The 26,767-nt window shown below is 40.6% G+C and overlaps 1 protein-coding gene across 1 annotated transcript in view; it reads left to right on the forward strand.

Annotated features, from left to right (window-relative positions):
• LOC115101895 (metabotropic glutamate receptor 4-like) overlaps positions 1-26,767 on the forward strand; it is a 122,789-nt gene that overhangs the window by 40,539 nt on the left and 55,483 nt on the right. Inside the window, exons 2-4 of the mRNA XM_029621352.2 lie at positions 5,522-5,657; positions 8,325-8,479; positions 8,806-8,946. Of these exons, the coding sequence (XP_029477212.2) occupies positions 5,522-5,657; positions 8,325-8,479; positions 8,806-8,946 (432 nt within the window). The remainder of the gene's footprint in view (positions 1-5,521; positions 5,658-8,324; positions 8,480-8,805; positions 8,947-26,767) is intronic.

Below are 26,767 nucleotides of genomic sequence, written 5' to 3' on the forward strand. Positions count from 1 at the left end.
ACATTATTCAAATAATTTGTTAAAAATATTGATGATCTGGTCACTCTTGTAGGCTTATAGATGAGGGGATACAGATAGCTGTAGTTTAAAGTATTCAAAAAGTCAGATGTCAGTGACTGGTTCTCACTTTTAAATACGTTTATGTTGTAATCACCCAATAGAAAACACATTTTTGCTAGTTTCAAACTTGGATTTGAAGCTATGTCAGAATTCGGTGGCCGATAGATGCATATAATTACCAGTTTTTTACCACCAAAAAATTAACAGGAGGGAATTTCGATGAAAAGACATTCAACATCAATGTTATCAGATGTAAGTGCGAGGTCCTCTATTACAAAGAATTGAAAACATTTATGAACAAAAATGGATACTCTTCCTCCTACTCTGGATGTTCTACACTGGTGAACAGTATTGTAAGGAGTCATGTCATAAAGCTTGTCTCTTCAGTCAACCATGTTTCTGAAAGGGCAACAATGGAAAATTGAGAGAAGACAGAAAATGAACAGGGTGGTGATGATTTCTATGAAGAATGCGAACATTCAAATGAAAAGGTAGAAAATAAGCTTACCTTGGAATTAGATACACTGATATACAGGTTGTTAAATTGCTTAACATTATAGTAATCACAAGTGATAGACTCATCTCTGGTAAATGTCAAGTCATTTGAATCTGGATTAAAACAATCATTATATTTATAGTTCTCTTTATTATTATCTAATGGCTTGAAGACCATGTTGTCAGGGTTGATATCGTGCCCAACTGAGATACACAGCCACAATAATCCAGAGTGGAACAGAAAAATAGAACTGCAAGCCTCACATGTCCAATACAGCAATACATTTGGGTTCATTTGAATCTGATTTTAAAAGATTTATCAATAGGGGTGCACTTCTTATGGAATGCACATTGACACAGTCCACATAACAACACTGAAGACTTCAGAGGGTTATGACATTTAGAGCGATGTGTGTTTTTGGTCATGAGCTTAGGTGAAACACATGAACAAAGTAGAATAAATATGTGTGTGAATGTGTTTGTGTGTGTGTCAAATCAGTTGACTATAGCGGAGTCACTTGCAATAGGCAAGAGAGGGGGGGGGGGGGGGGTGAACATACAGCTAATCATACTTCAGGTATGAGATTTTGCCTTTTTTTCATTCTTCAATTATTTGTGGCAACAGTTCCTTTTTTTTGAGGCATAACCTTTTTTGAGAAGTCTTCATTGATGAAGATTTTGGTTCCCTACAGGCGTTTGGCTCTTCTGAGAATATCCTCCTTGTCTTTGAACCTGAGCAGTTTCACCATTATAGATCTGGGCCGTCCATCGGGGAATAAAGATCCATTCCTTTGCGCCCTCTCTATCTCGATGAGTTTAGGTGTCACGTGTGCTCCCTCTCCGGCCTCTAGGTCATCAGGCTGCTCATTATCCCACACACCTGTCACCATCGTCACGCGCACCAGCGCCTCATGACTCTCACCTGGACTCCATCACCTCCTTGATTACCTTCCCTATATATGTCACTCCCTTTGGTTCCTTCCCCAGGCATTGTTATTTCTGTTCCAGCTTCATGTCTGTGCGTTTCTTGTTTTGTATTAATTTCCGTTCCTTTATGTATTCACTCCCTGAACTTGCATCCCGACTCTCAGCGCACATCGTTACATTTGGGTCCTGTTTGAGTTGATCTTCCAGGGGTTTCTTGCCTTGACATGCAAAGTCTCAGTCTTTACGTCCTCAATTCCATCGATTAAAATGTTATTGCACCTAGATGTTTTTTGAGGTAGTCTCCTTTGGAAGAGCGCTTGTCAAGTGTTGTTTGGAAAATGCAAAATCCTCAGACATGGTGCTTCTCCACCTCCGACTGCGTAAATTCCAAACTTTGTTTAAATTCCATACATCCATAAACGGATGAACCATTTTTTGGTGAAATACAGAAAGTTGCAGAAAGAACTTACATTTATTTTCCTGCAGATCTATTAGATCTTTATAGTGGACCTCGACTGCTTTCACTCTATCTCACTCCCCTTGCTCCCCTCTTCAGAGGCTAGGACACAGAAAAGTAGCAGTGAAGTGAAGAGGGAGTGGAGAGAAGGGATAACTCTCTATCTCCTCCACAGAGCATATGGTTAGGGACCCAGGGACTGAGACACCAGTGAGGCAAAGACGCTCTTAAGATGGATAGAGTCTCCAGTAATGACAAGGAGAGGTGCTATAGCATTCCTCTAGATCTTGCAGAAGTAAAATTTCCCATGAGTCTACTGGCTACGTACTGTATATAGAATGAGACAGCAAGATGGATAGACAAACCTACCAGGAGAATTAGTTTAGACTGGGTTTAATTAGTTGGAAAAGGTTTACAGGGTGGAACAGAGTAGGATTGGAGATGGACAACAAGAATGTGGGGTGGGAGACTGCATAGAGTGGGGCCCTGAATGGTGATTGCAGGTAGTCTATAAAACACTCCCTAATATCCTGTCTCAAGTAAGAATATGCTGTAGATGTAAACCCACAAATGGCTTTCAATCTAATGTGGATGGTGTAGGAAAGAATTGTGGAATCATGGATCTGTCAATATGACGATGGCTGGCCATGCAAGAAACAGACTTGAACCACATTATGAGTAGGAATAAGTCTCTATTTTTCCAGAGAAGAAAAAGAAATGATCCAGCCCAGTGACTGCATGGGCAGAGTACTGCCAGTGCCAGATGCTTCATCTAGGCCTATTTGTTGTCACGTGCATGACCAGCAAGATTACAACATTCACCAGGGAAACAAATAGTGATACAAATCCAGTGGTTTAGCAATACCGCAAAATCAAAGAAAAATCAACTACTTGTACTATACAGTAGGTGGGAGTAAAAGAACAGCCATTGCACGCCATTGACTGAGGACTGGTCCATGCCATCAACTGGAAGTGGCCCTTTGCACCTATGAGCTAGCCTGTCATCACTGCCATTGTTGTCCCCCGCTACTTGGTTTTTTCTTACTTTCACTTTCCCAACCTATTAGTCAGAGCTGGGGCGCAGCTTTGTTTTCTGATCCATTGTGAGGCCCTGGCAGCCATTCACTGAACCAGAGGGTATTATTCTTGCATTGATGATACAGCGGGCCGGCTTTGTATGAGTCAAGAGAGGCGAGTTCATTAGCATGCACATAGACGCTGTGGCATTTTGGCAGGACGACAAAACAATTCTCCTGAAATGTTTCTCGGGGAATTAGAAAGCCTTGGCTTGTTTGGTATCCAATGGACGTATGCTGGAGCTCGCTCACTTTCTTTCTGCTGCTGGATACCAATGCCTCAAGGCAAGGCAAGGTTTGTTGCTCTCTTTGGGGACTTGTAAATGTATTGGGTGTGTGTAACAGTATTGCTTCCGTCAATCTCCTCACCCCAACCTGGGCTGGATCCAGGGACCCTCTGAACACAACAACAGTCACCCACAAAGCTTAGTTACCTATTGCTCCACAAAAGCTGAGGCTCTTGCAGAGCAAGGGAGTTAACTACTTCAAGTTCTCAGAGCGAGTAACGTCACTGATGGAAACGCTACTAGCATGTACAGCTAACTAGCTAGCCATTTCACACCGGTTACATGTATCTAGTCTAACACGCCAGATTAGGAATGATCAGTATGGAATTAGGTTACATGTATCTAGTCTAACACGCCAGATTAGGAATGATCAGTATGGAATTAGGTTACATGTATCTAGTCTAACACGCCAGATTAGGAATGATCAGTATGGAATTAGGTTACATGGGTTTGACTGATTTGTATTTAGATGAATTAGCACTGGTTTCCATAACATGTGTGCTGTGTGGGTGGGCTGTTTTGGAGTTTTGATCAGATCACTATTCATTTATTTGCGACAACAGTCAGTTTTTAAATGTTTCTGAAGGCCCACTTAATAGTTCTATGAGTAAGTGAAATTCCTTGAGGCATTTGGATTTATACAGTACACAATATAAATAATGCTTACTGTGTCAGAAAGTATGAAGTTGAAGCTGCATATCAATTAAATGATGCTTTCCCAGTAAGGAAGGCACGTGTCTTTTATAGCTAAACAAAAATGCTGAAGTTAAACAATATTACATGTAGAGAATGTGTTCTTAATTGACGTACCTGGTAAAATAAGGTAAAAAAATAATACTAAATTGCAACTATTCACAAAATGTATCCAGTGCTCACCATTTCATTTTGGGTATAGGTACGCTCAGAATTGCTACACAATTTACCCAGTCTCATTGGCAGCCCTATAAACTGAATGGATGGGTTTTCGTGTCTTAGATCTTCCCCTTGTGGTGCATGAAAATATGTTTTAATATCTTGCATTCCTCCTGCTGTGAAATATTACACCTGCACAATTTTAATCTTGCATCCAGACATCCATAAAATGTCCTGAAGACATGATTAGGATTATTGTTGTTGGTTCAGGAGAGTGCGAAACAAATTCTCCTTGGCTTTGGCCTACTTTCAGTTGAAACTGAGAAATAAGAAAGAGGGTGATTCTAAGAATGATATGCCAGACTAGCTTGGGGAGAACCTGAATTTAGATAGAGGTTTACTGTATCTAAATACAGATGCCCTTTGCTGGTTTTACCAATGTAGTTATTTCTGATTCCTGACACGTGTTCTATACCAATACTCCAAACTACATCAGAGATGGCACACCCTTTAGAAAGATAAATGTCTATTTAAGTAAAGGTCCCCAGGTACAGATTTTTAACTGTTTGGAGGGAGCCCCAAGACAGATCAGCTCTTCAGCTTTTGTTCATTTCTATTTTCCCCAGTCTATTGTTAAGAACACTATTTTGATGATTATTCCCTATTGGAATTTGGTCTCTAAGGTCAGCGTTTACCGTAAAGCAATTCTTAGTAATTGGTATCTGGTCCCCTTAGCTGTACAATTGTCCATGGGTGTCAAATGTATAGTCTATTCAACCCCCTGATTTCAGCCTTGATTTAATGTTTTGGAATTATACATGGGAGGAAGAAACAACAAACATAAGAAAGAGCATTTAGGTCTGCCCTTCCCTCTGAAGGGTGGCAGTTTATTAATAACCTTGCAGAAGTCTCATTTTGGTCTCCCTGTGCACATTTTTGTTTAATAAAACTCTTAAATATAGAAGTGTATCTCTTGCATCCAGCATTTCTCCACACCTTGACCAGTTTTCAATTCCTAACAATATAATAAGGGCGGCAGGTAGCCTGCGGGGTAGGGGGTAAGGAGCGTTGGGCCAGTAACCGAAAGGTTGTTGGATCCCATCCCCGAGTTGACAAGGTAAAAATCTGTTGTTCTGCCCCTGAGCAAGGCAGTTAACCCACTGTTCTCCGGGCGCCGAAGACGCGGATGTCAGTTAAGGCAGCACTCCGCACCTCTCTGATTCAGAGGGGTTGGGTTAAATGCGGAAGACACATTTCAGCTCAATGCATTCAGTTGTACAACTAACTAGGTATCCCCATTTCCCTTAAAAAAAAATAACAACAAAAAACAATTGTTCTAACATGTTTTTCCTCTGTCTTGGTTGCAGGAGGTGTGTGCATCTCTCAGTCAGTGAAGATACCACGGGAACCTAAGCTTGGAGAGTTTGACAAGGTAATCCGTAGACTGTCAGAGAACCCCAACGCCCGGGTTGTCATTCTCTTTGCCAACGAAGATGACATTAGGTAAGTTCAGTTGACTGTTACAGGAATGAAAAAAAGATGAAACTAACTAAATGATGGCAACAAAGTAACTCAATCCATCTCAGTTTCTGTTTAATGACGCAACATTCATAATGTTTGCCCATTGGTATAAATGGCTGTAAATGTGTATATTGTCCTCCTCAGATAACATCCCACAAATTCAGTTAGCTTTTTACTGTAAGCTATAACAGCTTTGTTTTCATTAGGTGTCCACAGTGTAATGGATGTGTGCCAGTTTACATTAAATACATACAATCTAACTATATGTAGCATTCTGATCATAATATGTTCTTCTCATCTGTTGTATATATTTCTAGATTACAGCTATTTCCAATCTGCTGCATTTAATTCCCTCTAGGATGACTGAGGAGCATCTTGATCAGTTGGCATGGGGTGGCAGTTGGTGATGTGTGTAGGTGCAAGTGTTGCAGCTAACCATTATGTTCTACAGCACATTCCAACATGACCTAGTACTAACACAAGCATAGAATATACAGTACATATATAGCCTAATGTATGGGTTTGTCCTCCAAATTGATATGATGCAACACTTGCCATCTGTCTGTCATTTGATACACACATAGAATCATAATAATTTCACAATACAACATTGCAGTGGCTTATGGTATGTAAATATGAACACAGGTCTTTTGTTGAGGTGCATAAGAAGAGAGAGAGAGCAAGAGCCAAAACCCTACACAATTTATTGTCAATTTGATTTCAATTTGACCTATCCTGTGAACTTTTTATATTCAAGAATGTAGCAATGACTTTAAAATGTCATTTGTACTCACATATATAATAAATAATGTTAACTTATTCCAAGAGCTTGGTGAGTAGAATGCATATTGTATAATATCCATCTGCCCTCAGAGGCAATACACCAAATGCAGGGATTTTGAGGTTCTATGAGGTAATAGGCTTAAAATAAAAATTGGGTTGCTGAATCAAGTAACACATACAGTATAAACCAATGTGAGAAGTATCCAAAGGCAATATATTACAGTAACCAAAGTTACCATTAAATAACTTTTCCCTTTCTTTACCCTGTCCTATTGTTTTTGCTCAACAGTACAAATGTGTGGAAAGGAGTTATACATAGCATTAACCTATAATTACCATATACAGGAGGAGCAGTCGACATTAGTCAGGTATATATTCTTCTTAAAGGATATAGGCAGTGATTTGAGGAAGCCGTAGATGGTGGATGACCAGGGCAGATGTCCCAGTGCTCATTGACTTAATCCAAGCTTGATAATGGGTAATAGTGTGGATATACAGTAATTACACAAAGCCAGGGGGATTTCAGCCCAGTATGCCTGCTCTACCCTTGAAACCAGTCAATGTAAGTGTGCAGCCACTTAATAAAAAAAACTACAATTAAGAGTTTTCAGCACTCAGGCTATAGAAAGATGATTGAGCAAGAGTGGCCTCATTCACAGGAGAAGGATGTTAATGCCATCATGCATTTTGTCCTAAACATAGACCTTCAGTAATTGAGTGATTTCATGATGAGAACACCTGGTGTTTATGTGATGAACTAGATTGTCCTGTAAACGACCTTAAGGGGGGTTTGCAATTGACAAAACAGGCTCCCTCCCTTCTCCTTACCTCCAGGAATATGTTCTATCTTATTTTGAAGGATGGTACAAGTTGCCATGGACCCGCACAAAGAACCATTCTCAAGTGAGGCAAAAAAGGAGCATATGACAACATTTTCATAGTGTACTGTAGGTTTTGTTATGGACATTATTGTCTCCTGTAAAGCCATATGGGAATGTTGGGGCTCAGAATAACCATGTTTATTCAGTGAGAGGTAGAATAAAGGTCAATATTACTCAAACATGCATTACTCTCAGTCTCTTCATTCTTTGGATTGGGTGGTGAGGAATACGGGTAGCAGAGTGACTCAGGGGAACACTGTATTGTTATTGTACCTGGCTGTTGTAGCGACTGTGTTTCCAGTACTACGTCTAATATATCCTGATTGCCTAGCCACTTTTACCCCTACCTACATGTACATATTACCTCAATTACCTCAACTACCTCGTACCCCTGCACATTGACTCTGTACTGGTACTCCTTCTATATAGTCTCATATTTTTTTTTGTATTTGTTTTTGTTGAATTTGTCTTATTAACTCTGCATTGTTGGGAAAGGGCTCGTAAGTAAGCATTTCACAGTAGAGTCTGCACCTGTTGTATTCTGCGCAGGTGACAAATGCAATTTGATATGAGTACTGTGGTCCTAGTGGCAGCAGAATGAATATTTGATACAGAGCCTGGTGGAACAGCAGGGAACGCCGGCTGGCTCATCATGGTTGCTTCTTAATTAGCTCTATTACCAGGGAGGGACCAACCTTGGAGTAATGTGGCAGCACTGGCAGGCTGGGATGGGTGTTTGCTAGCCTGCACCATGAAAACTCCACAGGGTGGCCTCTGTCACAGGCAGGGATGGTGGCAGTGTTCCAACGGTGTTCTTCTTTAGTGTTGTGCTGGTTCTGGGGACCCACGGGGTGTGCAGTTAGGCTTTTGTTCATGTCCAGTACCAACACACTGTTTTCAACTAATAATCAAGGCCCTTGAATAGGTGAATTGTGTATATAAGTGGCAAGAATTGTATTGTATTCTCTCTTTCCCCTTCTTATAGGCGGATTCTTCAAGCAGCTAAGATGGCTAACCAGACAGGACATTTTATATGGGTGGGGTCAGACAGCTGGGGGTCTAAGATCTCCCCCATCCTGAACCAGGAGGAGATGGCAGAAGGGGCTGTCACGATCCTACCTAAACGGCAGCCTATCCGAGGTATTGATGTTATACACACTATATAATGTCCTTTATTCCTCATTGTTCTAAATGCCACACAACGGCAGGTAGTACTGGTCAAGTGAGGATTACATGTATATCTATTTTCTGTTGTCTATGACAATGTAGTCTAATACAGCATGATGTTTCCATATTAAACACTGACACACTGTAAACAACAACAGGATAAGAACACCAGTGAGATGAAAGTACAATGATGAGGGTGTGTTGGAAAAAAGAGTTGATAAAGTCATGTCACCGTCAGAAAATCCAATGCACATCGCTGCAGTATTTCAAATCCAACTGTGCCTCTCATTGATCTCTAGGGTTTGATCGCTACTTCATCAGCAGAACTTTGGACAACAACAGAAGAAATATTTGGTTTGCAGAGTTCTGGGAAAACAACTTCCAGTGCAAACTCAGTCGACACGCTCTGAAGAAAGGATCCGGCATCAAAAAGTGCACAAGTAAGAATAGGATGTCCTTGTTTACCATAGCCTACTCCTACACACATTCTGTTCATGACCTCACAGATACAACATGTTTTGGTTGATGTGCCATTCCATCTATTTGAAATACTATGGTATTCTAAAATGTACGCCCAGGTTGCAGGTGTATACTGTACATACTTCCTGTGGCAAGTTCCAAACTTTGCCAGGAACTTTGATTATTCAAATATTATCAATTAAGCAGAATAGAATAATCATCACTATATTGCACTTAAGTAACTAGAGGAATGCAGAATGTGTTTTGAAAGTGCAATGTCAACAAAATAGATTGGTTGTATTACAGATCTTGGCATTTGTTTATACTTGAATGTAAACGTATAACCCTTCTCCAACAGCCTTACGCATTTACAGGGATGTAGGTTACCGTAGTATGAGCTAGTGTACATTTTAGGTAAATGCAATGTAAATGGTAGGATCCTCTTGTTCCGTTAAACATGATTAAATGTGCCCATTTCTCTACGTCGCCAAGTTCAATCTGCATTGCAGTACAATAGCAATCACCAAAACTGGGCTATTACACAAGTTGAAAACACAATCAATAGCAAATCCAATCAGCATATTGGAGACAAGCTCCCAGGTCATTCAAATCAGTAGGCACTCCAAGCCTGACTGTCTTTCATTTCCCTGTACAGACAACACAATCTGCAGGGTTCTAGTCAGTCTAGACAGGACTGATTCTGGGATTGGTTGGATTGTGAAGCGTTGATGGTTGACTCCTTCCTACACGTTAGTCTCTTGCTTTCATCAGCTTGCTATGATAGTTTTGGGAACCGATAGGTTTCCTCGCAACAGTTGCATGACGTCATGATGTCACAACTCTATACATCAGGGGCCGAGAACTATTTGCAGCGAAGACTGTGTATTAAACAGAAGATTTGTCACGGCCCACTTTTTTACAGGTTCAGTTCTTGGTGATCAAGGGGATCCAAAGAGAGTGGCTGAGAAACATATGTACTTTATTTAATGCATAAGGCGGGATGTACTGTAGAGCTTGTGTTACACTTGACAACCTGATGAAAGACATTAACTTAATGCACTAAATTAGCTGTAAACATGATCCTGCCACCCACTCAAGAAAACACCCTTACGATATTTTCCCATGGAAAATGGCGGCAGGCAGCCTAGGGCAGGGGTTCCCAAACTGTTTTGCTTTGTGACCCACCAATTAAGGTGTCTTTTGAGTCTCAACCCCACCGTAAGGGTTGAGTTGTGAAAAAAATATGTCTTTGTAGCAGAGCAAAAATGTAGCAGTTTCAAAGCTAATCTCCTGCAATTCCACACATCCTGCCATGGAGCTAAAATAAAATCTTGCTGTTTTATAGCCAATTTCCTGCAATTCTAGACATTTTGCCATAGAGCCTAGATTTATTTTGTTTGTTTTTAAGCAAATGTTCTACAATTCTATGCATTTTGACATGGCTAAATGCTGTGTTCTTATGCTTAAACATTATATCAAAATCAATGCAGGCCTGATTGTCTAGCTTTGATTGTAAATTCTCAACGATTTTAGGCTATTATTGAACAATATATACAGTAGGTCCACTATCTTTTCTACATACTTTCTATTTGGTTTTAGCTGAAAGCGTTTTTCGATGTATTTTCTTTTTTGCAATGTCATCACGCAACCCACTTTGACCCCTGCCGCGAGCCACAAGTGGGACTCGACCCACAGTTTGGGAACCACTGGCCTAGAGATCAAGAGTGTTGGGCCAGTAACTGAAAGGTTTCTGGTTTGAATCCTCAAAGCCGACTAGGTTTAAGGGGTGCGTAACTGGTGGCAGGGAAGTCAAACGCAGGAGAGCAGAACTTGGTGAAAAGCCGGAGCAGTTTAATATATAAAACTAACGGCATACAAAACAACCAACACATGGGTACTCAACCTGTAGCGCACCAGTAACACATAGCACAAGTACTTACAATAAACAATTCCCGACAAGGACGTGGGGGAACAGAGGGAAAATATACAACATGTAATTAGGGAATTGAAACCAGGTGTGTGTGAAAACAAGACAAAACATATTGAACATAAAAAATGGATCGGCGATGGCTAGAAGGTCGTCGACGTCGACCGCCGAACACCACCCGAACAAGGAGAGGAACCGACTTCGGCGGAAGTCGTGACCCTAGGTGAAAAATCTGTCAATGTGCCCTTGAACAAGGCACTTAACCCTACTGTTCCTGGAAGTCCCTGTGGATGCATCTTGTCTATGCCACTCTGCCGCTCTTTCATTGCTCACCCATATATTTATGTATATATTCTTATTCCATTCCTTCACTTAGATTTGTGTGTATTAGGTAGTTGTTGTGAAATTGTTAGATTACATGTTAGATATTGCTGCACTGTCGGAACTAGAAGCACAAGCATTTCGCTACACTCGCAATATCATCTGATAACCTTGTGTATGTGACCAATAACATTTGATTTGATTTTATAAGAGTGTCTGCTAAATGACAAAAATGTAAATGTCAACCTTAACCATGTCATTAGCTGATAATAGAGCAGCCTCAAGTGCAGTATATTAGTCATTGGTAAACTTGAGGGCCTCCGGCACAAGCCAATGTCCTCCTGTCATGGTATCAGCCAAGCAAAACATAATTTTGATAACACCCTTTGGTGCCAAAGCAGTGTGTTGCCACAACGCTTCTGAAAATCCTCGGGTCCACTTATGTGAAAACTGACATTACTGTAAAAAGCATACTCCTAGAACCACAACATATCGCATTCAGCATTGCCATGTGAGGATCTAATTTACAAAACAAATGAATGGTGGTTCGTTTTCTAAATTGTATAAAGGAATAGAACAAATGTAAGCTCTTTGTTTATTTCAGCTCATTCAGCAAAATGTTGAGGAGCTTGACAATTATGCAATATTTTATTATTCATAATCCAACGCAAGAATGAGATTTACAATCTTGGCTCCAAAATGTCACACGGGGCCTGAAGAAATCCAGGAGAATGCAAAAATAATGACAGTGCATTAGTATTAGCAAAACATTAGTCAATTAAGCCAAGACGTAAGGTCTCTGCACATACCAATGCCTTATAGATGCTGTCAAACAGACTAGCCTCCTAAATTTCAAGAGAGAGGATAGTATTCTCTTTGTGTATACTGGTTTCTTTCATCAGTTGTCATGGTGGCGGCTCTTGAGCTAAATTGCAGCAGTTATTTTTTTCTGCAGTGAGTGTCCCCAGGAGCACTGTAATTTCGTACAGGAAAGAGTTACAGTATATCCACTCTACTCAGATCCTCCACAACCACTATCTATTCTCTCTCACTTTCTCTCTCTTTCATTTCCTTTTTCTTTCTCTCTCTTTCTTTTTCTCTCTCTCCATACCATTCACTATATTATATTTCAGGGGTGGTTTTGCAGTACAATTGTCCTGGCCCTCTGTAAAATTATTGATTTTCTCTAATATACAACATGATTTGAATTAATTAACATTCTAAATGAGAGTTTGCCAAATCATCAAATTTGAGGGAGAGAGGAGTATTCTCCTGTGATCTGTCTCTGCTACAGATATACACTACAGGACCCAAAGTATGTGGACACCTGCTCATCGGACATCTCATTCCAAAATCATTGGCATTAATAAGGAGTTGGTCCCCCCCATTGCTGCTATAACAGCCTCCACTCTTCTGGGAAGGCTTTTCACTAGATGTTGGAACATTGCTGTGGGGATTTTTCATCCACAAGAACATTAGTGAGGTCGGGCACTGATGTTGGGCGATTAGGCCTGGGTCGCAGTCGGCTTTCCAATTCATCCTAAAGGTGTTCGATGGGGTTGAGGGTAGGGCTCTGTGCAGGCCAGTCAAGTCCTTCCACACCGATCTCGACAAACAATTTCTGCATGGGCCTCGCTTTGTGCACGGGGGCATTGTCATGCTGAAACATGAAGGGTCATCCCCAAACTGTTGCCACAGAGTTGTAAGCACAGAAACGTCTAGAATGTCATTTTATGCTGTAGCGTTAAGATCTCCCTTCACTGAATTTTACCCAAACATTAAAAGACAGCCCCAAACCATTATTCCTCCTCCGCCAAACTTTACAGTTGGCACTATGCATTGGGGCAGTTAGCGTTCACCTGGCATCCGCCAAACCCAGATTAGTCCGTTGGACTGCCAGATGGTAAAGCTTGATTCATCACTCCAGAGAACGTGTTTCCACTGCTCCAGAGTCCAATGGCGCGATCTTTACACCACTCCAGCCAATGCTTGGCATTGAGCATGGTGATCTTAGGCTTTTGTGCAGCTGCTCGTTGATAGAAACCCATTTCATGAAGCTCCCAAGAAAACAGTTATCGTGCTGACGTTGCTTCCAGAGGCAGTTTGAAACTCCGTAGTGAGTGTTGCAACTGAGGACAGACGATTTTACGGTCTATGGGGCTTCAGCACTCGGCAGTCCCGTTCTGTGAGCTTGTGTGGCCTACCACTTCGGGGCTGAGCCGTTATTGCTCCCAAATATTTCCACTACACAATAACAGCACTTACAGTTGACCGGGGCAGCTCTAGCAGGGAAGACATTTTACGAACTGACTTGTTGGAAGGGAGGCATCTTATGATGGTGCCACGCGCATGGCAGTGTGCTCGATTTTATACACCTGTCAGCAATGGGTGTGGCTGAAATAGCCGAATCCACTAATTTGAAGAGGTGTCCACATACTTTTGTATATACAGTGTATTTACGAATCACCTCCTGCTATTGGCCGACTGCTGATGTTACTGTAAATATTTAACTGAGGAAGCTGGGACTGTAAAGCACTACATTTAATTTCATAAGAAATGCCAGGGACCGGTGGTTATGGGGACTGATACCCAAGTGTACCCCCTCAGAAGTTTAGGGTTTTGTGTTTGTGGATTGTATGTGGAATGAACAGCAAAACAAAATAATGGTTATTTTAAGTCACATACATCAACCACTTACATGTCAGCGAAATCAAATCAAATCAAATTTATTTATATAGCCCTTCGTACATCAGCTGATATCTCAAAGTGCTGTACAGAAACCCAGCCTAAAACCCCAAACAGCAAACAATGCAGGTGTAAAAGCTGTCGGTACTTATGCTATAATGCTGGGTTTTAGTACCTTTTTAGTACCTTTTCTCATCTATTAGGATGGTGACTCCAGACTGAAAGACCTTCGTCCCAGAGTCTGGATATATAATTCAGATCCAACTACTGGTCTCAGTCCAAATCTCCTTGCTTGTACTTAACTTACATTGTAGGTGACAACCACCTTAACCTGTAGGTCCCTCTATTGCTCAATGTGTCCATGGCCAGATGGCGACGAAACCCATTCAATAGTGGATGGCAGCCAGGTCATAAGCCAAGCCACTAAGTACTTTAATTCCACACATTGATATAGGCCAGCGAGAGCTAGTGCCTCTCCATCAACCTATACTAGCTGGACTGGAGTCATTCAACTATCTTAGAGGAAATTGCTCGTTGATGATTAAGCTGATTTGAAAAATCACAGGCAATTACTTGCCAAGACTCCTACAGTCAGAAATAAGGAGGTCCACAGCAACTTGAGAACGCTCTTAGTGACAATTAGGGTGGAATAGTGGGAACTGGGCTAGCAAGATTTACCTAGATTTACCGCCCAAACTCACTCCCTTTTCCCAGGATAAATAAATGCTGATGCTCCAGATACTCAACTAGTCTGAAGGCCAGTTTTCTTGCTTCTTTAATCAGGACAACAGTTTTCAGCTGTGCTAACATAATTGCAAAATGGTTTTCTAATTATCAATTAGCCTTTGAAAATTATAAACTTGGATTAGCTAACACAACGTGCCATTGGAACACAGGAGTGATTGTTGCTGATAATGGGCCTCTGTACGCCTATGTAGGTATTCCTATAACCAATATCCGTTTCCAGCTACAATAGTCATTTACAACATGAACAATGTCTACACTGTATTTCTGATCAATTTGATGTTATTTTAATGGACAAAAAATGTGCTTTTCTTTAATAAACAAGGACATTTCTAAGTGACCCCAAACTTTTGAATGGTAGTGTATATACAGGAGCAGTTAGCATTTTGGACATAAAGCTAACTCATTCAAGGATTTTTCTTTATTTATACTATTTTCTAAATTGTAGAATAATAGTGAAGACATCAACACTAATATATATAACACATGGAATCAAATAAATAAAATGTTATTGGTTAGCAGATGTACATGGTTAGAAGATGTTAATGCAGATGTTAATTAACACCAGTGCAGTAATATCTAACCAGTAATCTAACAATTACACAACAACTACCAGATATACACCAATCTAAAGGGATGGGATAAGAATATGTGCGTATACAGTTAAAGTTGGAAGTTTACATACACCTTAGCCAAATACATTTAAACCCAGTTTTTCACATTTCGTGACATTTAAATCAGAGTAAAAATTAGGTCAGTTAGGATCACCACTTTATTTTAAGAATATGAAATGTCAGAATAATAGTAGAGAGTGATTTATTTCAGATTTGATTTCTTTCATCACATTCCCAGTGGGTCAGACGTTTACATACACTCAATTAGTATTTGGTAGCATTGCCTTTAAATAGTCTAATTTGGGTCAAATGTTTTGGGAAGCCTTCCAAAAGCTTCCCACAACAAGTTGGGTTGATTTTGGCCCATTCCTCCTGACAGAGCTGGTGTAACTGAGTCAGGTTTGTAGGCCTCCTTGCTCGCACACACTTTCAGTTCTGCCCACACATTTTCTATAGGATTGAGGTCAGGGCTTTGTGACGGCCACTCCAATACCTTGCCTTTGTTATCCTTAAGCCATTTTGCCCCAACTTTGGAAGTATGCTTGGGGTCATTGTCCATTTGGATGACCCATTTGCGACCAAGCTTTAACTTCCTGACTGCTGTCTTGAGATGTTGCTTCAATATATCCACATAATTGTCCTTCCTCATGAAGCCATGTATTTTGTGAAGTGCACCAATCCCTCCTGCAGCAAAGCACCCCCACAACATGATGCTGCCAACCCCGTGCTTCACGGTCGGGATGGTGTTTTTAATTTTCTAATTTAACTAGGCAAGTCAGTTAAGAACAAATACTGGTTTACAATGAAGGCCTAGGAACAGTGCCCCTTGTTCAGGGGCAGAACGAAAGATTTTGACCTTGTCAACTCAGGGATTCGATCTAGCAACCTTTCGGTTACTGGCCCAACGCTCTAACCACTAGGCTACTTGCCGCTGTTCTTCGGGCTTGCAAGCCTCCCCCTTTTTCCTCCAAACATAACAATGGTCATTATGGTCAAACAGTTATATTTTTGTTTCATCAGACCAGAGGACATTTCTCCAGAAAGTACGATATTTGTTGCAGTTGCAAACCGTAGTCTGGCTTTTTCATGGCGGTTTTGGAGCAGTGGCTTCTTCCTTGCTGAGCGGCCTTTCAGGCTATGTCGATATAGGACTCGTTTTACTGTGGATATAGATACTTTTGCACCTGTTTCCTCCAGCATCTTCACAAGGTCCTTTGCTGTTGTTCTGGGATTGATTTGCACTTTTCGCACCAAAGTACGTTCATCTCTAGGACACAGAACACATCTCCTTCCTGAGCGGTATGATGGCTGCGTGGTCCCAATGTGCTTATACTTGCGTACTATTGTTTGTACAGATGAACGTGGTACCTTCAGGTCTTTGGAAATTGCTCCCAAGGATGAACCAGACTTGTAGAGGTCTACAATTGTTTTTCTGAATTCTTGGCTGATTTCTTTTGATTTTTCCCTTGATGTCAAGCAAAGAGGCATTGAGTTTGAAGGTTGGCCTTGAAATACATCCACAGGTACAACCCCTAATTGACTAAAATGTTGTCAATTAGCCTATCAGAAGCTTCTGAAGTCGTGACATAATTTTTTGGAATATTCCAAGCTGTTTAAAGGCACAGTCAACTGAGTGTATGTGAACTTCTGACCCACTGGAATTGTGATACAGTGAAATAATCTGTCTGTAAACAATTGTTGGAAAGATTACTTGTGTCATGCACAAAGTAGATGTCCTAACTGACTTGACAAAACTATAGTTTGTTAACAAGAAATTTGTGGAGTGGTTGAAAAACAAGTTTTAATGACTCCAACCTAAGTGTATGTAAACTTCCGACTTCAACTGTAAATATATGGATGGGCGATGACCGAGCGGCATAGGGAAGATGGTATAAAATACAGTATATACATATGATGTAAGATATGTATATGTTATTAAAGTGGCATTATTTAAGGTTACTATTGATCCATTTATTGGCCAATGATTTCAGTCTGTATGTAGGCAATAGCATCTCTGTGTTGGTGATGGCTGTTTAGCAGTCTGATGGCCTTGAGATAGAAGCTGTTTTTCAGTCTCTCGGTCCCAGCTTTGATGCACCTATACTGACCTCACCTTCTGGATGGTAGTGGGGTGAACAGGCAGTGGCTCGGGTGGTTGTTTTTCTTGATGATCTTTTTGGCCTTCCTGTGACATCGGGTGCTGTAGGTGTCCTGGAGGGCAGGTAGTTTGCCCCCGGTGATGCGTTGTGCAGACCACACCACCCTCTGGAGAGCCTTGTGGTTGAGGGCGGTGCAGTTGCCATACCAGGTGGTGATACAGCTCGATAGGATGCTCTCAATTGTGCATCTGTAAAAATGTGTGAGGGTTTTAGGTGACAAGCCACATTTCTTCAGCCTCCTGATGTTGAAGAGGCGTTGTTGCGCCTTCTTCACCACACTGTCTGTGTGGGTGGACCATTTCAGTTTTTCCGTGATGTGTACGCCGAGGATCTTTACACTTTCTCCACTGCTGTCCCGTCGATGTGGATAGGGGGGTGCTCCCTCTGCTCATGAGTCATGTAGTAAACCGTCTTGAAGGAATTCCCACATCTGCTGAGCACTAGTTGGATGCATCCAACTCAACCCAAACCATCTCAATAGAGTGTAGGTCAGGTAATCGGATGCAGCACTCCATCACTCTCCTTCTTTGCCAAATAGTACTTACACAGCCTGGAGGTGTGTTTTGGGTCATTGTGCTGTTGAAAACCAAATGATTGTCCCACATTAGGGCAAACCAGATGGGATTGCACCTCGGTGCAGAATGCTGTGGTAGCGATGCTGGTTAAGTGCGCCTTGAATTCTAAATAAATCACAGACAGTGTCACCAGCAAGCACCCCCATACCATCACACCTCCTCCATGCTTCACGGTGGGAACCACACATGCAGAAATCATCCATTCACCTACTCTGCTTCTCACAAAGACTCTGCGATTTATTTATTTATTTGGGCTGCAATTTCTGAAGCTGGTAACTCTAATGAACGTATCCTCTGCAGCAGAGATAATTCTGGGTCTTCCTTTCCTGTGGTGGTCCTTATGAGAGCCAGTTACATCATATCGCTTGATGGTTTTTGCGACTGCTGTTGAAGAAATGTCAAAGTTCTTGAAGTATTCCGGATTGACTGACCTTCATGTCTTAAAGTAATGATTTATTTTTGCTTAATTGAACTGTTTTTGCCGTAATATGGACTTGATCTTTTACCAAATAGGGATATATTCTGTATACCACCCCAACTGATTGGCTCAAACGCATTAAGAATGAAAGATTTTCCACAAATTAAATTTTAACAAGGCACATGCGTTAATTGAAATGCATTACATGTGACTACCTCATGAAGCTGGTTGAAAGAATGCCAAGACTGTGCAAAGCTGTTATCAAGGCAAAGGGTGGCTACTTTGAAGAATCTCAAATATAAAATATATTTAGATTTGTTTAACACTTTTTATTTCTTCTTTAAAAAAAATATATATATATATATATATATTTGTTTATATTACATTTATATTACATTTAGTATTCAGACCCTTTACTCAGTAGTTTGTTGAAACACCTTTGGCAGCGATTACAGCCTCGAGTCTTCTTGGGTATGACGCTACAAGCTTGGCACACCTGTATTTGGGGAGTTTCTCCCATCCTTCTCTGCAGATCCTCTCAAGCTCTGTCATGTTGGATGGGGAAAGTCACTGCATAGCTATTTTTTAGGTCTCTCCAGAGGTGTTCAATAGTGTTCAAGTCCGGGCTCTGGCTGGGTTACTCAAGGACATTGTGACTTGTCCCGAAGATACTCCTGCATTGTCTTGGCTGTGTTCTTAGGGTTGTTGTCCTGTTGGAAGGTGAACATTCACCCCAGTCTGAGGTCTTGAGAGCTCTGGAGCATGTTTTCATCAAGGGTCTCTCTTTACTTTGTTCCGTTCATCTTTCCCTCAATCCTGATTAGTCTCCCAGTCCCTGCCGCTGTAAGATATAATTTTCCTGCCACCACAATGCTTCACTGTAGGGAGGGTTCCAGGTTTCCTTCGGAAGTGACGCTTGGCATTCAGGCCAAAGAATTCAATCTTGGTTTCATCAGACAAGAGAATCTTGCTTCTCATGGTCTGGGTGTCCTCTAGGTGCCTTTAGGCAAACTCCAAGGGGGCTGTATTGTGCCTAGGAGCTGTCTCAGTTCTATATGGACAATTCCTTCGACACAATCCTGTCTCGGAGCTCTACAGACAATTCCTTTGTCCTCATGGCTTGGTTTTTGCTCTGACTTTCACTGTCAACTGTGGGACCTTATATAGACAGGTGTGTGACTTTCCAAATGATGTCCAATCAATTGAATTTACCACAGGTGGACTCCAATCAAGTTGTAGAAACATCAAGGATTATCAATGGAAACAGGATGCACCTGAGCTCAATTTTGAGTCTCATTGCAAAGGGTCTGAATACTTTTTTATTTTTTATACATTTGCAAAAATGTCTAAACCTGTTTTCACTGTGTCATTATGGGGTATTGTGTGTAGAGGTTTTTTATTTTATCCATTTTTAAATAAGTCTGTAACGTAAAAAAAAATGTGTAAAAATGGAAGGGGTCTGAATACTTTCTGAATACACTGAATGTCTCATCAGGCTGAGGTTGCATCATGCTTGAGTTTTTACGCCGATCAAAGCTCTAAACAAATCCAGACATATCTACAGTTGATGTTGGAAGTTTATATACACTTAGGTTGGAGTCAATAAAACTCGTTTTTTAACCACTCCACAAATTTCTTGTTAACAAACTATAGTTTTGGCAAGTCGGTTAGGACATCTACTTTGTGCATTTCCAACAATTGTTTACAGACATATTATTTCACTTCTAATTTAATGTATCACAATTCCAGTGGGTCAGAAGTTTACATATACTAAGTTGATGTCTTTAAACAGTTTGGAAAATTCAAGAAAATGATGTCATAGCTTTAGAAGCTTCTGATTGACAACATTCTAGTCAACATTTGTGTCAATTGGAGGTGTACCTGTGGATGTATTTCAAGGCCTATCTTCAAACTCATTGCCTCTTTGCTTGACAACATCCAATGAAATCAGCCATTGTAGACCTCCACAAGTCTAGCACATCCTTGGGAGCAATTTCCAAACGCCTGAAGGTACCACGTTCATCTATACAAACAATAGTACGCAAGTATAAACACCATGGGACCACGCAGCCATCATACCGCTCAGGAAGGTGACTCGTTCTGTCTCCTAGAGATTATTGTACTTTGGTGCGAACAGTGCAAATCAATCACATAACAGCAGCAAAGGACCTTGTAAAGATGCTGGAGGAAACAGGTACAAAAGTATCTATATCCACAGTAAAACGAGTCCTATATTGAAATGACCTGAAAAGCCACTCAGCAAGGAACAAAAATATAACTTTTTGGCCATAATGACCGTCGCTATATTTGGAGGGAAAAGTGGGAGGCTTGCAAGCCGAAGAACACCATCCCAACCGTGAAGCATGGGGGTGACAGAATCATGTCGTGGGGGTGCTTTGCTGCAGGAGGGACTGGTGCACTTCACAAAATAGATGGCATCATGAGGAGGGACAATTATGTGGATATATTGAAGCAACATCTCAAGACATTAGTCAGGAAGTTAAAGCTTGGTCGCAAATGGGTCTTCCAAATGGGCAATGACCCCAAGCATACTTCCAAAATTGTGACAAAATGGCTTAAGGACAACAAAGTCAAGGTATTGGAGTGGCCATCACAAAGCCCTGACCTCAATCCTATAGAAAATGTGTGAATGGGCCAAAATTCACCCAACGTATTGTGGGATGCTTGTGGAAGGCGACCAGAAAAGTTTGACTCAAGTTAAACAATTTAAACGCAATGCTACCAAATACTAATTGAGTGTTTGTGAACTTCAGACCCACTGGGAATGTGATGAAAGAAATAAAAGCAGAAATAAATCATTCTCTCTACTATTATTCTGACATTTCACATTCTTAAAATAAAGTGGTGACCTAAGAAAGGGAATTTTTACTAGGATTAAATGTCAGGAATTGTGAAAAACTGAGTTTAAATGTATTTGGCTAAGGTGTATGTAAACTTCCGACTACAACTGTATGTGCCTTATATGCTTTAAAATGACGAATACAGAAATTGTTCTCAGGATGGAACATTTGTAAAGTACCAGGAAAATATTCAACCCTAGTGCCAATGCTATTTCAATGAGAGCAGTAAGTGTAAACATTTCAATAAATAACACAATTGTAGTTTTAACTTTAAAAAATAAATGTCCTCCTCTTCTACAGGATTACAGGACAGACAAAATATACGTCCTGATCCATTAAAAGTATAATTTTGCTCTGTCTGGCATTTGCAGGAGCATTGTGAGTATATTCATGACTATATCCAACATTGGTCAAAGTTTGTTTTTTGTTTTCTCTGCGAGGTTTCAAATAATGTGACCGAATTGTAAGTTGAGCTCAGATACAGGACCAGATAGAGTCCATCACACAATCCTGTCCTTTCTAGTGAACATAACCACAGAGTCAACATAATCCATGCAAACCTAAAGGAATTAACACATACTCTGCTATGGCTGATCTCCTGATACAGTATGTGAAAAGGGGCACAAATTGGAGACAAACAAACTTCTCCTCCGTGACCAAATACATCTGCACAGTGGTGTGGCATGAGATTTCGTAAGATTATCTCTGCATGGACAATAATGAATCATGCTCAACTGTCAATGGGAGTACTAATATATTGGATTGCTCTGTGAAATCATGGACCCTTGGCATTTATTGTGCAGAATATTGTGTCATTGGCACACATGTTCAATGCAGCCATTCTCTGATGAGATCTAGTGTTTAGTACGACTTTGCTGTTCCATTTTCATTCTTCAAAACCTTGAATGGCTGTATTTTACAGATTCATCATTACTCCAATTTGAGCACAGAATTTTGTCACAGTTTGTTCATTCAGCTAGTATGTCACCTTTATCAGCCTGTCGCATTTCTTTGATAACAACAACCTTTTCGGTAATTAATGTGCCTGTAACACCCAGGGCTCCGCAACTAGGGAATTTACAGCTCCATCAGGTGCGATGCTTGTCGCTGACTCCAGTCTAAGGTGAGGCTTCCTGTCTGGGTGCACTGAGGAATCAAGCAAACATGACTGACTGAATGACTGATTCACTCTGTTGCTCACCTTCCCAATCAACATGAGTCATCAAGACCGGCGGAAGAAGGAGGATGAGGAAAGTTATCTGCACGACTGGCTGAGGCCATGCTCTCGCTGAAACTTAAAGGCCGCCTGAAGTCAAGGTTGCCTTCCATAATCGAGCAATGTTTGGTGCGTCTCTGTGTCCCTTGACTTACAACATTTGTCAATTGTGTCTATGAACCTGAGTTCTACTGTTAGCATTGAGACTGTTTGCCCTAGTAGGAAGCCCACTGTGAGCAATTCACTCTGCACTATCTGCTCGATTATAAATATCACTGTCATGTCTACCTCTGATAAGCCTCCCAGTAAATCAATGAAAACAATCAAGCAACTTAGAAAAGCACAAAAAATAGGCAACATTAACATACAGTACCAATCAAGTTTGTAGAATAATAGGGAAGACATCAAACTATGAAATAACACGTAATGTGTGGAATCATGTAGTAACCAGAAAAGTGTTAAACAAAACAAAATGTATTTAAGATTCTTCAAACTAGCCACCCTTTGCCTTGATGACAGCTTTGCACACTCTTGGCATTCTCTCAACCAGATTCATGAGTCACTTGTAGTCGATTGGAATTGCATTGCAATTAACAGGTGTGCCTTGTTAAACATTGTGCATTTGAGCCAATCAGTTGCGTTGTGACAAGGTAGGGGTGGTATACAGAAGATAGCACTATTTGGTAAAAGACCAAGTCCATATTATGGCAAAAACAGCCCAAATAAGCAAAGAGAAACGACAGGCCATCATTACTTTAAGACATGACGGTCAATCAATATGGAACTTCAAGTGCAGTGAAAAAAAACCATCAAGCGCTATGATGAAACTGGCTCTCATGAGGACCGCCACAGGAAAGGAAGACCCAGATTTACCTCTACTGCAGAGGATAAGTTAATTACAGTTAACTGCACTTCAGATTGCAACCCCCAAAAATTATTCACAGAGTTCAAGTAGCAGACACATCTCAACATCAACTGTTCAGGCCTGTTCAGGCCTTCCTGGTCGAAGGAAGGACACAAAAAAATAAGAAGAGACTTGCTTTGGCCAAGAAACACGAGCAATGGACTATTAGACCGGTGAAAATCTGTCCTTTGGTCTGATTAGTCCAAATTTGAGATTTTTGGTTCCAACTGCTGTGTCTTTGTGAGATGCAGAGTAGGTGAACGGATGATCTCTGCATGTGTGGTTCCCACCGTGAAGCATGGAGCAGGAGATGTGATGGTGTGGGGGTGCTTTGCTGGTGACACTGTCTGTGATTTATTTGGAATTCAAGGCACACTTAACCAGCATGGCTACCACAGCATTCTGCAGCGTTACTCCATCCCATCTGGTTTGTGGTTAGTGGGACTATGATTTGTTTTTCAACAGGACAATGACACAAAACACGCCTCCAGGCTGTGTACAGTAAGGGCTATTTGACCAAGGAGAGTGATGAGTGCATCAAAGCCTCCACAATCACCCAACCTCAACCCAAGTGAGATGGTTTGGGATGATTTGGACCGCAGAGTGAAGGAAAAGCAGCCAACAAGTGCTCAGTGTGCTAGAAAAACATTCCAGGTGAAGCTGGTTGAGAGAATGCCAAGAATGTGCAAAGCAGTGTGAGCAGTATATTGTTATAACTTCTACAGAAGAGACAGAAATGTCAATGGTGGAGGTGTAGCTGTTTTATATTCAGTCTTATTCCTGTACAACTTAAATCATGTCCAATGCTATTCACCTGCCTCATCTAAAGCATATTCTTGTGGGAAGTTGCTGTAGACCACCAAGTGCTTACAGTGAGTATCTGGAAAGAATATGTGTGAAATGCTTGATAACATATGTGATATCAACAGAGGAATATTTTCTGGGTGACAAAAATATTGACTGGCTCTCATCAAGCTGTCCACTCAAGAAAAAGCTTCAAACTGTAACCAGTGCCTGCAACCAGGTTATCGGTAATCAGGTTATCGGTAATCCTACCAGGATAGTTACAAATAGCACAAGATTGAAATCATCCTCATGTATTGATCACATCTTTACAAATGATGCAGAAATCTGCTCTAGTGATCATAATATTGTAGCCATATCTAGGAAAACTAAAGCTCGAAAGGCTGGGCCTATATAATGTATAAGAGATCATACACAATGTTTTGTAGTGAATCCTATGTTGAAGATGTAATACTTGCTGGTCTGTTGTGTGTAATGAGGACCACCCAGACGCTACACTTGATGCATTTATGAAATTGCTTATTCAAGTTACTAATAAGCATGCATCGATAAAGAAAATGACTGTAAAAACTGTTAAATCCCTGTGGATTGATGAAGAATGAAAACATTTTATGGTTGAAAGAGACGAGGCAAAAATAATGGCAAATCAGTCTAGCTGCACAGCTGATCGTCAAACCTGCTGTAAATTGAGAAATCATGTGACAAAAAGAAAAGTAGAAGAAACTGCACAATGAAACAAAGATAAATGATATAAAGAATGTTAGTAAGAAAACTTTGGCTCACCTTGAATTACTTTTTGGGCAAAAAGGCGATCTCGGTTTCATCCTTCATTGATTCAGATGGCTCATTCATCACAAAACCCACTGATATTGCCAACTACAGTGGGGCAAAAAAAGTATTTAGTCAGCCACCAATTGTGCAAGTTATCCCACTTAAAAAGATGAGAGAGGCCTGTAATTTTCATCATAGGTACACTTCAACTAAACAAAATGAGAAGAAAAAATCCAGAAAATCACATTGTAGGATTATTAATTTATTTATTTGCAAATTATGGTGGAAAATAAGTATTTGGTCAATAACAAAAGTTTATCTCAATACTTTGTTATATACCCTTTGTTGGCAATGACAGAGGTCAAATGTTTTCTGTAAGTCTTCACAAGGTTTTCACACACTGTTGCTGGTATTTTGTCCCATTCCTCCATGCAGATCTCCTCTAGAGCAGTGATGTTTTGGGGCTGTTGCTGGGCAACACAGACTTTCAACTCCCTCCAAAGATTTTCTATGGGGTTGAGATCTGGAGACTGGCTAGGCCACTCCAGGACCTTGAAATGCTTCTTACGAAGCCACTCCTGATTTTCTGGATTTTTTTTCTCATTTTGTCTGTCATAGTTGAAGTGTACCTATGATGAAAATTACAGGCCTCTCTCATCTGTTTAAGTGAGAGAACTTGCACAATTACTTTTTGCCCCACTGTACTTTATTTTTTTAATTGGCAAGATTAGCAGATTTAGGCACAACAAACTCTGATCCTACACATCCATTCATAACTATGCAAATTATGAAAGACAAGCATTGTAATTTAGAATTTTGTAAAGTGAATTTCTGTAAATTTCTGTCTACCAGCAATGACAAGCCAGCTGGGTCTGTCAACTTGGATGGAAAATTACTGAGGATGATAGTGGACTATATGGCCACTTCGCCATCTCTTTGGGCCAAGCTTACAGGAAATTGTGCCCTCTGGCCTGAAGGGAAGCAAAAGTCATTCCGCTACCCAAAATAGCAAAGCACCCTTTACTGGCACAAACAGCTGACCAATCAGGCTGCTACCAACCCTTAGTAAACTTTTGGAAACAATTATATTTGACCAGATAAAATGCTATTTCACAGTAAACAAATGAACAACTGAATTTCAACATGCTTATAGGGCAGGTCACTCATCACTTCACACTTACACAAATGACTGATGATTGGCTGAAATAAATGTATAATAAGAATCTGGTGGGAGCCGTTTTGTTAGACCTCAGTGCAGCTTTTGACATGATTGATTATAATCTGCTGCTGGAAAAAAAGTATGTGTTATGGCTTTACATCCACTGCTACAGTGCCCTCCGTAATTATTGGGACAGTGAAGCATTTATTCTTCTTTTGGCTGTGTACTTCAAACATTTTGTATTTTAAATCAAACAATGACTATGAGGTTAAAGTGCAGGTTGTCAGCTTTCATTTGAGGGTATATCCATCCATATCTGGTTAACCATTTAGAAATTACAGCACCTTTTGTTTATAGTCCCCCCATTTTAGGTGAGCAAAAGTATTGGGACAAATACTTTTTTAGTAGTAAAAAGTTAAGTATTTGTAACGGATCTCGTCGAAAGGAGTGGACCAAAGCGTAGCGTGGAAAGTGTTCATGATTTTATTTTCAAAAAACACTCAAAATAACAAAAGTGAAAACGAAAGCGCACAGTTCTATCAGGTACAGACACTAAACAGAAAACAAGATCCCACAAAACCCAAAAGGAAAATGACAACTTATTTGTGATAAGTTAGATAGACAGCTGCCTCTGATTGGGAACC

This window comes from Oncorhynchus nerka, linkage group LG20 (assembly GCF_034236695.1).
Source record: "Oncorhynchus nerka isolate Pitt River linkage group LG20, Oner_Uvic_2.0, whole genome shotgun sequence".
Classification (NCBI taxonomy): Eukaryota; Metazoa; Chordata; class Actinopteri; order Salmoniformes; family Salmonidae; genus Oncorhynchus; species Oncorhynchus nerka.